The sequence below is a fragment of the Melanostigma gelatinosum genome (genome assembly GCF_949748355.1).
Source record: "Melanostigma gelatinosum genome assembly, chromosome: 15".
Classification (NCBI taxonomy): domain Eukaryota; kingdom Metazoa; phylum Chordata; class Actinopteri; order Perciformes; family Zoarcidae; genus Melanostigma; species Melanostigma gelatinosum.
In genome coordinates, this window is record NC_136648.1 from 3,631,929 (window position 1) to 3,643,003 (window position 11,075).

The 11,075-nt window shown below is 46.0% G+C and overlaps 1 protein-coding gene across 1 annotated transcript; it reads right to left on the reverse strand.

Moving 5' to 3' along the window:
• Positions 1 to 1,467: 1,467 nt before the first annotated feature.
• Positions 1,468 to 11,012, reverse strand: LOC306788824 (arylsulfatase I-like). Its single transcript, XM_079284493.1, has 11 exons — positions 10,862 to 11,012; positions 9,246 to 9,589; positions 7,864 to 8,003; positions 7,408 to 7,557; positions 7,178 to 7,252; positions 6,743 to 6,917; positions 5,552 to 5,788; positions 4,873 to 5,019; positions 4,075 to 4,207; positions 3,263 to 3,924; positions 1,468 to 3,181 (listed from the first exon to the last, which is right to left on the reverse strand). Exons 2-11 carry the CDS (start codon positions 9,582 to 9,584, stop codon positions 2,759 to 2,761), a joined length of 2,481 nt encoding a protein of 826 aa, XP_079140619.1. The 5' UTR covers positions 9,585 to 9,589; positions 10,862 to 11,012; the 3' UTR covers positions 1,468 to 2,758.
• Positions 11,013 to 11,075: the final 63 nt, after the last annotated feature.

Below are 11,075 nucleotides of genomic sequence, written 5' to 3' on the forward strand. Positions count from 1 at the left end.
AATTAAAGTCACTCTCTACTGTTTTGAAGCGTTCATATTCAAAGGGAACATTCTGCTTTTTAATTGTTTTTATTGGACTCGTGTCAACGCGACCACAGAACAGAACTCAATTATGAGTTCATGATTGTGTCAGCAGAAACCGTCCGTGGTGAGGGAATCCTAATTTCACAGCCGCCCACGTGCGCCAGTTCTGTAGAACTCGTGTGTGTGTGTGCGCGCGCGTGTGTGTGAGTGTGTGTGAGACGGAGGGAGATATTTGTATGTAAAGTTGTTAATTCGAGGTGTGAGAGAGGAGAGAACGCGTGACTGAGTGATATTAGAGGGTTATTTATGTGTTATTTTTGCATGAGGCGTGTTTGTGTTGCGTTACTTCTTTTTGGTACAAAGGGATTATGGGATGTCCTGACACAGGTCAGGCTGTTTGTGTGCGTCTGTCTATGAGCACAGACACACCATCAAACTGTTGTGTTTCAGTTTCTGGTAGAAAACACTGAAATAAAGGTCGTTTTCTTTTGGTAGTTTAATTTCGATAAAAACAGATGTTTTCCTCGAGTGGAGTTCATGATGTGAACTTTATTTTATAGCTGCAACATTTTACAAGATTTGGCTCATATCTGTTCCTGCAGTCAGCTTTTTCTAACTGCATACATTTCATTATATGTTGCTCATGTGGTGGAAGAATATTCAAATATTTCACTGAAGTAAAAGCAGAAAAACTACAAGATAGAAATAAAAGTCCTGTGTTCAAAATCTTACTGAAATAAAAGTACATTTAAACACACAGTTTGATTGTATCAATAATCTGAACATGGAAAGTAGCTGAAGATTTAAAATAAATGTTGTGGAGTAGAAGTACACAGCGAAGTAAAAAGGAAACACACACGTAGAGTACTTCATGATTGTACTTCAGTACGGTACTTGAGTAAATGTACTTCGTTACACTCCACCACTGGTTTTTGCTTTTGCTTGTGCGGGCGTCGAACCAGCAGCTTCTCAGCAGCGAAGCAGTCTCCAGAATCAGGATATATTCATCCGAGGATGACATCATCCCGTTTGTGTTCGGGGATCAAAGAAGCTCCCGATTCAAGTATTCCCCCTGAAAACAGTGTGAAGGAGGAAGCGAGGAAAATCCTTTTTTAGCTCAAGTTTGTGTGTGCGTGTGTGTGCGTGTGTGTGCGCGCGCGTGCGTGGACTACGGACTGCCAATCAGCACAGCGTGTTGATATCTGGCACCACCTAGTGGTTAAACGTGGTGCGTGCATTGCGTTTCTCACAAAACAATTATCTTCTGTTCATCGTTTAACATGAACAATTTAAATGAAATATCTTTTTATAATAACAATCCTTTGTTTGGATCAGAGCTGAGTCACAAAGTGGAAACTTGAGATTTAACTTGTTCTTGCGTTATCTCTGTTCAAATCCCAAAGCAATAGAAATGTGAATTACATGGTGACAGACAGACATTGTTCAGATTCATTTATTAGGTCTGTGCACTGAGAAGACGTAGATCAAGGTTTGAAGATAAAGACACATGAAAGAAGACTTGACCCGAAAGACATTAAAACATCCCATCACGTATGTTTGTGATGTTTCTGTCTCTGGAACACATGAAAGCACAGAGTGACATTTGAGTTCACCTTTATTTACTCAAGGTGGAGACATCAAGCGTCCACTTAAAGCGTTTCTCAGGAGCTCTCTGCTGCTCCACAGTCTTGTTAGATGTTGTGCAAATACACCGAAATATTTAGAGGTTAGGTGCCTTGCTCGAGGGAAGGAAACCAGCGTCTTACTTCAAAGAGGTTTCTATTGCTGGTAGAACTTCTGCTGCAACACGTTTCACTTCCTGTCTGTTTTCTGAATGCACGAGCTATTAGGACTTCTACATGTGAGCGACTTTGTGTTCAACCGGTTCATCTTGTTTTCATTAGAAGAAGAGATCATTACACAGAAATCAGTGGGAACAATAAAACCAGAGCGATATGAATATTGTTTTCATTTGATTAATCCTTAAAACAGATAAAACATGGTTTAAATTACCAAACATTTGGTTTAATCGAGTAAAAAATTAAAATAAAACACTGCTTTTCAAAAATGTCTCTCTTGTAAGATTTTTAGGACTTGATGTCTTCCAAAGAAACTTAAAAATGTGTATTTAGTTCGGCCTTTATGGGGCTGAATAAGTTGTGAAATAACATGCTCACAGTAGAACGCAGTGAATTAAAAACACATTCTGTAAATTCGTAGTTTTGCAGTCGGCGATACATTCAAACAGCCTCACAATCCAGAGGCCTGTTTCAGACACAGCACACAGAAAACAACAACAAAGACTAAAAAACATGTCTGTATTCGCTGCGACGTCACTAAAAATGTGAAAACATAAAAAACTTGTTCTATTGTGTTGCGTATGACAGAGACCACGCACCAAAAACAGTTTCATGATTACAGAAACAATCATCACTCGTGCAGTTTCACTGTGAAAAGTAAATAGTTTGCCTGGAAACCTAAATCTGGGATCTTGAAGTTCGATCTGTTAAAACCTGCGTCACGGATTCAGAGTCTCTTTCCTTTCTGCTCAAAGTTAAAGAAACATAAACCAGTTACAGTGTAAAAATACATCGGCGGCTCTCGAGTCAAGAACTCTGTCGGTTTGATTGACAACGATTTAAAAAAAAGAAAGAAATAACGAGGAAACAGAGGACACGCAATTTATAGATTCACATAATAAATCAGGAGAAAAGCAACGCTTCAAGTCGACCCCTCAGATCCGATTGGACATCATCCCGGTGTTCAGCTTCAGGAAGAAGGACTTCAGCTTGCACAGCGGCCATCGCGGCTTCTTCCTCTTCTTCTTCTTGTTCCTGCCTTTCTTGTACACGCCGTGATATTTACCCTCCTCGTCCTCCTCTTCGTCCACCCAGGGCACCCAGGCCCCGCCGTGCCGGCTGGGGTCGGCCAGAGGGTCGTCGGGCGGGAAATAAACCGGCACGGCCGTCTGGTTGTAGTAGGCGAGTCGGGCCATCAGCCGCTGGACCACGTCTGGTCTCTGGTCCGCCAGGTCCCGACGCTCGCACGGGTCGGCCGTGATGTTGAACAACCAGACGTTCTTCAGGGCGGAGGATTTGGGGAAGAGCGAGACGGCACGTTCGAGGTTCCACCAGCGACCGGGGAGAGTGGGCAGCACCTGAGGATCAAAATGTGCAATTAGTCCTGATCAGTTGGAAACAGGAGAACTGAAAGTGGGGGTCTAAATGTGCTGCAGTACCTGCGGGGGGACCCAGTCTCCGTGACCCGGGTCTCCTGTTAGCAGCTTCCAGTCGCCCACTCTGATGGCAGCCTGGACCGAAGCGTCCCACGGGGGCTCGGACGGCCGCACAGCTGGGTGGGACGTCGGCCGGGACATGTTCTGGTTCCTGACATGTGATGTGAGCTGTGTTTGGGACTTTGGTTGAGGCGGTCTTGACCGTGACAGGGTCTGGTTCTGGGATATGTCCCGCCTGGATTTTGACTTTAGACGCGATTGGATCTGAGATCTCGGGCGAGACGTTCCCGACACTGGCGGAGCGCCGCTGGAGTAGGACTTAGGACGTGGACTGTGGTGCGACAGGCTCCGGTTCCGAGGGTGGACTTTGGTCCTGGGTTTGAGTTTTGATTTTGGAAGGCGCTTAATCTTTGGTTCAGGTTTGATTTTAGGCTGAGCTGCATGATGGGAAAACGTCCAAGGTTTCTTCGTAGTCTTCAACCTGAACGCTGACTTCTGCTTTGGTTTCTGCTTCTTCTGGATCTTCTGCTTCTGGATCTTCTGCTTCTGGAGCTTCTGCTTCTGGAGCTTCTGCTTCTGGAGCTTCTTCTTCTGGAGCTTCTGCTTCTGGATCTTCTTCTTCTGGATCTTCTTCTTCTGGATCTTCTTCTTTGGCTTCTTTGGGCCTTTCAAGAAAACACAAGTTTGCAGATACAAAGTTAACACTTCTTTAACCTTTTGTATCTAGAAAATAACCGTTTGTTGCAGCCCTATCGTTAGCCTTCCACTTTGACTCAGACTGAAGTCGCCGTTGATGTTTTTTTGCGGTCGTTAACCTGCGGCCGCCCAGTCGGTGGTTTGAGCAGCAGGTGTGTGCAGCGGGTCGATGTTGTGGAGGATCTCCTGACGAGGCGACTCCCTCCCCTCACTGATGGCCGGCCAGACGTCAAAACCATCCAGACCGTGGCTCTGAGAGGGAAACAAGTACACTCACGTCACAGAGAGGAATTCATATGGAGAGTCGTGACAGATCTCTTCATGAGCACACAGCAATGGATAACAGTGAATCTCAAATACAGGCCAAAATAGTAGCCAAAACCTCCTTATTTATCTGCTTTGGCGATGGAAACCATCGTGCACACTTTGCCAACAAACCTCTCTGGGAGCGCAACACAGACTGCACAGACTTAGCAATAAAAGTAATTTATTTCTAAACTTAGACTATTAGAAACAGTCCACTTATCATAAGAGGTCAAGAGCACACTTATCTACCGGAAAATAAATAAAGAGAGTTTTACAGAAGCGCTGCAGCCTGAGACTTGAGTTCAGCCTGAGTTCAGCCTGAGGCCGACGTAATGCAGACGGAGCTCTAACCGTGACGACAAATACACTCATGCATGAACGTGAAATCAGTGGGAGACAATTGGGATTGATCCCAAATACTCGGAGGAGCCCCCTCGCATCAGGGGCCTGGGTGGCCGCGTGAGAAACGCTCTGTTTTACGGCACAATAACGTGGTCATCAGTGCACTGGGTGAGAGTGCATTCTCCACGGTTAACCCTGTAATGCCGCGATAAAGAAGGCCTCGATGACAAACGGGTTACAAAGCACAGAGCCAAAAGAGTTCCACTGACCTCGCTGGTGTTTCCCCCGGCCAGACCCACCAGCGTGGGGAACCAGTCGGTGATGTGCAGCAGGGCTTTGGAGACTCGTCTCCGGCGTCTCAACAGGGGGCTGTGAACGAACGCCACTCCACGGACGCCACCTTCCCAATACGAACCCTAAAAAACCCACAGCCGGGACGTTTAGTTACAGCTCTCTCTGCAACACTTCATCTGGACGGTAGAAATACCAACAATAGTTTATTTGAGCCAAGATAAGAAGCCGTCACTGAAAGGCAAAGCAAATAAAGGAAATGTTACAAACGATTTGGATGCATTTATCGAGTATTGAGGATGTTATTCATTTGTTTTTGGGGGAACAAGTTCCATGAATGTTCCTTTAAACGTCTCATGCTGATAGGTATGGAACTCCTCCTTATGTGGCACAAGTCAACTGTAAAAACATGTTTTAAAAAGCACTAAAAGTCTACAACCACATGCAACAACTGCTGAATGATTCCAAAAATAAAACTCTGCTGTTCTTAGGTCTTTGCCACGTTGTCACCAGGATAAGGGTTTATCTCGTGCATAGTGGTCACTTAGACTGTCAGACATGTCAGCTTTTTAAGGTCAGCATGAACTGTACGTGTGGTGATGTCCGCACGTCAACGAGGGAAACCTCCACGGCCGAGATACCAGAAGTCATTTGTACCTTTTGGCCTCGCAGCGGCCAGTTGCTCCCCCCCGCGAAGGGCTGGGCTCCGTTGTCGGTGGAGTAGATGATGACGCTGTTCCGGTAGAATCCGTGCTTCCTCAGAGCGTAGGTGACGTTTCGGACCGCCTCGTCCACCGTGGACACCATGGCGGCAAACTTCCTCCGGGCGACGTTCGCCATGTCGCGGTACGGGTAGATGTAGGACTCGGGAGTCTGCAGAGGAGTGTGAACCGCCTGGAGGTGAGAAATAACACTGTGTTTACATTCTATCTATTGCTGTTTATTTGTACCTGGTTGTTGTTATTTATTTGTTATTTATTGGTGCAGAACTCAACTTTATACACACATAAAACAAACCAAACTAAACCAGGAGTAGTACTTATTATAACAATAATAATACCATGCAGCTATCATGATTTAAATCAGTGAAAGAACCAAATGTTTCAGGAGAAATCTGATGAATATGAGATGTATGGGAGAAAGTTGAAAAACTAAAACTCATCATTTTAAATGGTGCTTTTCAAAGTAAAATACACAAAGCAAGCAACATCTCCTTTAATAAGATTAACTTCTTGTTAAAACTATTAATATTATAAGATCAGCTATTTTAAATTTGAAGGGAAAAACATTTATTTTGACTGTAGATATTTAATGTAAACTGTAAAATAAGATAAAACTCTGTAATTGTGTTCAGCTGACCTGCTTTCTTCAACCTTTCATCTTCTTCCTCAGTCTTTTCCTACATGTCCCAGAATGCCCCTCAACACTTACTCATGGTGCTCAAGTGGGAACTCAGTGCTCCCTACGCGGGAACATTTAAAATAAAACAGCTCGTTGTTTTCCCATCAAACCGCATCAAAACAACATGGCTGCCCACAAATATCAACAGAAAACAAACATCGCTCTCATGAGTTTAAACACTTCTAAACCTCTGAGTAATAGTTGCAGCTCCATGTTGACCAAACAGTCTGTGAATAGGTTTCTGATACATGTCAGGCTGTCTCTCTCTCTCTCTCTCTCTCTCTCTCTCTCTCTCTCTCTCTCTCTCTCTCTCTCTCTCTCTCTCTCTCTCTCTCTCTCTCTCTCTCTCTCCCTGATCTTTTTTAATTTTGAGGGGCTTAAACTGAAATCATGTTCCACAGATGTTTCTCAGAGATGTCTTTTATTATTTCCTTTCTGATGTGATACCTGGAGGGAGAGCAGCAGGAAGAGCGGCTTGTCCGCGGGGTCGTGGCTCTCGAGGATCTTCCGAGCTCTCTGGGTGAAGAGCGTGGTCGAGTACTTTCCTTCCTGGCCCCAGGCCACGTCCTCGTCCTCGTGCAGGTCGTACCCACACAACCCCGGCCCGTCACAGGACCCGTAACTGTGGCCAGACGGAGACACGTGTGAGTTATAGTCACGGGTAGTGGAAAAAACACAGACAACGAATTAAGGTTAGTTCAATAATTAAAAAAAATAATGGAAATATTATATATCAAATAAATATTAAATAATATTTTAATATATATGCATATGTATTTCAATAAATATATTTAAAAAAAAATTATAATAAAAGTAAATAAAAATAAATTTAAAAAATGTAAAATTATAATGACAAAAAAGTAAATAATGATGCACTTTTACCTGTAGTAATTCACACTTCCTGTTAAAGAACCAAAGAAACTGTCAAAACCCTTTCTGGTGGGCAGACACGCCTTCCTGGAGGAAACACAAAGTAAACTGAGGATGAGAGATCGGTGGAATAGATTAACTCAAATTCAGGAATGTGACCGCAGTGTAAACAAAACAGGAAACTCATCAAAACGCTTCCACTAACAGTCACATCCATACACCTGGGAAAGTCTCCACCTCACCTGTAGAAGCCCAGGTGCCACTTGCCGACCATGTGAGTGGCGTAGCCGGCCTCGCGGAGCCTCTCGGGCAGCGTGTCCATGTGTGCCGGCAGACAGCTCGGCTGGCTGGGTCTGATGATGGAGTGTTGGAGTCCTGTGTGGATCTGATATCTGCAAGACAAAGAAACAAACACACCCACGTGCTGTTGGCCTTCTACCAGATGAACTGCTCACACACGGTCTGCTGTAGAACCAGAGACTAGTTCATCCTCGCTGCTGAGAGGCTGCCGGATCAATAACCAGATTATTCATTCTCTGTTGAGGCAGAGCCAGAGACTTAATGACTGTTTTCAGTCAGACGCATCTGAAGCTTTAAGTTGAGTTTCTTTCTGTCAGTTTAATCAATTCATCTTTAATTCTTCTTTAGCCTGTGCTACCGTATCTTGTCATGCCGGCGCCCGTACGGCGTGTGCGTACCTGCCGGTGATGAGCTGGCTGCGCGACGGCGTGCAGATGGGCTGAACGTAGTAGTTCTCCAGCGTCACGCCCTCCGCCGCCAGCTTGTCCAGAGTGGGAGTCTTGATGGTCGGGTTGTGGTAGCCGATGTCGTTGAAGCCCTGAGAGTCACGACAGAGTCACGTCAGAGTCACGACAGAGTCACGAGAGAGTCACGACAGAATCACGTCAGAGTCACGACAGAGTCACGTCAGAGTCACGAGAGAGTCACGACAGAGTCGCGACAGAGTCACGACAGAGTCACGAGAGAGTCACGACAGAGTCACGTCAGAGTCACGACAGTCACGTCAGAGTCACGACAGAGTCACGACAGAGTCACGTCAGAGTCACGACAGAGTCACGTCAGAGTCACGTCAGAGTCACGACAGAGTCACGACAGAGTCACGTCAGAGTCACGACAGAGTCACGTCAGAGTCACGTCAGAGTCACGACAGAGTCACGACAGAGTCACGTCAGAGTCACGTCAGAGTCACGAGAGAGTCACGACAGAATCACGACAGAGTCACGTCAGAGTCGCGAGAGAGTCGCGACAGAGTCGCGACAGAGTCGCGACAGAGTCACGTCAGAGTCACGACAGAGTCACGACAGAGTCACGACAGAGTCACGACAGAGTCACGTCAGAGTCACGACAGAGTCACGACAGAGTCACGTCAGAGTCACGACAGAGTCACGACAGAGTCGCGTCAGAGTCGCGTCAGAGTCGCGTCAGAGTCGCGACAGAGTCGCGTCAGAGTCGCGTCAGAGTCGCGTCAGAGTCGCGTCAGAGTCGCGACAGAGTCGCGTCAGAGTCGCGACAGAGTCGCGTCAGAGTCGCGACAGAGTCGCGACAGAGTCGCGTCAGAGTCGCGACAGTCGCGTCAGAGTCGCGTCAGAGTCGCGTCAGAGTCGCGTCAGAGTCGCGACAGAGTCGCGTCAGAGTCGCGTCAGAGTCGCGTCAGAGTCGCGTCAGAGTCGCGACAGAGTCGCGACAGAGTCGCGACAGAGTCGCGACAGAGTCGCGTCAGAGTCACGACAGAGTCACGACAGAGTCACGACAGAGTCACGTCAGAGTCACGACAGAGTCACGACAGAGTCACGTCAGAGTCACGTCAGAGTCACGTCAGAGTCACGACAGAGTCACGACAGAGTCACGTCAGAGTCACGTCAGAGTCACGACAGAGTCACGACAGAGTCACGACAGAGTCACTCTTAAATGTCTCAGGTCACGGAGGGTTGACAGAACATTCGGCTCATCCATCGTAGAGACTAAATCAACTTACACATGGACGGTTTTAATGCCTCACACACACACACACACACATACACACACATGCACAGACACACATGCGCACACACACACCGACCTGGTCGTCCGTGAGGATGAAGATGATGTGCGGCTGGTTCTTCTTCTTCTTCTTTGGCTCTGACTCATCACTGTGAGTGTTTCTGTTGCTCTGGGTCTGGTTCTGGGTCTGGCTCTGGGTCTGGCTCTGGTTCTGGTTCTGGGTCTGGTTCTGGGTCTGGTTCTGGGTCTGGTTCTGGGTCTGGCTCTGGTTCTGGGTCTGGTTCTGGTTCTGGTTCTGGGTCTGGCTCTGGGTCTGGTTCTGGGTCTGGTTCTGGATCTGGTTCTGTTCGGCCCGGTGAGCAGACAGACAGTCCAGGCTGAGGAGAACACTCAGCACGGTGAGAGCCACAGTCTGCATCTTCACTGCCGGGAACAAAAACAACAAACAATGACAACGCAACAATAGAGAGAGAACCTCCACCAACAAAAACACCAGCGAAGAAGAGCTTTAAAAATGCTTCAGTCTGCACAAATTCACACGCGCATGACATCTTGTGGACTAACTTGTAGATCATGAAACCACATTTGCGATGGACTCGCCAACATCGGCTGTAAACTTTGATCTGAAACATCCATCTGGAGGAGAGAGAGCTCCAAACCTCTGAGGAGGTCGTTTTGCTTTTAACCGTTCCGTCTCTGGAACCGAATAAAACCAATAAAAACCCGATAAGAGCAGAAACAGAGCAGCTTGAATGTGACTTTAGTCATTTCCTGCTGTGTTTTATCGCTCCTCTAATATATATATCATGTCAAATATGTCATGATGACATCTCTTTGTCCTGAAAAACGAGCAACAGCTGTAGGAATGATTGCGTAATGCTGCAAATGAAGTGGCATATTCAGGAATTGAATTCATTTAAAATCGTGTAGAAATCCAATATAGGAATAAAGAAGTCCTGCTCGTTGATTTGCAATATTAAAGGATAAAGAATAAATATCAAAACATGTGGGAGTTTGTCATTGGAAGGGAGATGGAGAGAGAATGTGTACCTTTAAGCGTCTCAGTCATAGTGGGACCTTCTGCCTGTTTTTAAGAGCGGCTCAGACGATGATAAACAATAAACATAAGTCGTGACAGAGGTGGAGTGTGATTTATTGAGGAGGCTGAATCACCGTCAGTGAGCACTACATGGAGGAATGCTGCCAGACGTCGATGTTCCTTCTTTGGAGAAGAAACAGTTGTTCGTCCTTTAAAAACACAGCTTTAGTCCTCTCAGCAGAGGTTTGGTGGGTTGATTTTACAGGTTGTTTTTACGGCCCTAAAACCTTAATTTTCTCAGTTTGACATGCAGGGAGGAAGGAAGAGGGGGAAAACAGGTTGTATACACATCTGTATCATCTATGACATGTTTACAAAGCGTGAAGAAGTAAGATACATGGTGTTCATGGCACACACACACACACACACACACACACACACACACATATGCTGTACATGAACTTCGTTCCTGTGACAAGTTCAGACTGTGCAAGTCTGGTCATGTATTAAATAGTTTTTTGCTGAAATCTGCAGCCTGTATAGTTTCATATTAACCTTATTTAGAATTAAAATAATTGTCAATATCAGTTTTTTCATTTTGATGTTTTGTCTGACATCACACGTCAGAAATCCAGGCCTTCAAATAAAATCAATACCTCGATATTGGATCAATGGAAGTGAATGGCTCTTCTTCTTCTCCTCCTCCTCCTCTCCTCCTCTCCGCTACTCCTCAGTCCATTCTTCACACTCCGGGTCCTTCTTCAGCTCGCACAGAGTTTGGTTTTGGAGTTTAAAGTTTGCAGAAGACGCCGCATATCCTCAAGTTTCCACGAAACCTTTCTTCCTTCCAGTCGGAGCGTACACACACTC

Bases quoted from the DNA above. Each gene is read 5' to 3' on its own strand.
- LOC306788824 (XM_079284493.1), bottom strand. From the start codon at position 9,584: ATGCAGACTGTGGCTCTCACCGTGCTGAGTGTTCTCCTCAGCCTGGAC. The intron at 6,918-7,177 runs GTAAAAGTGCAT...GTCTGGCCACAG, and splicing joins GGAAGTGTGAATTACTACAG to TTACGGGTCCTGTGACGGGC. The intron at 3,925-4,074 runs GTTAACGACCGC...TTTTCTTGAAAG, and splicing joins CACCGACTGGGCGGCCGCAG to GCCCAAAGAAGCCAAAGAAG.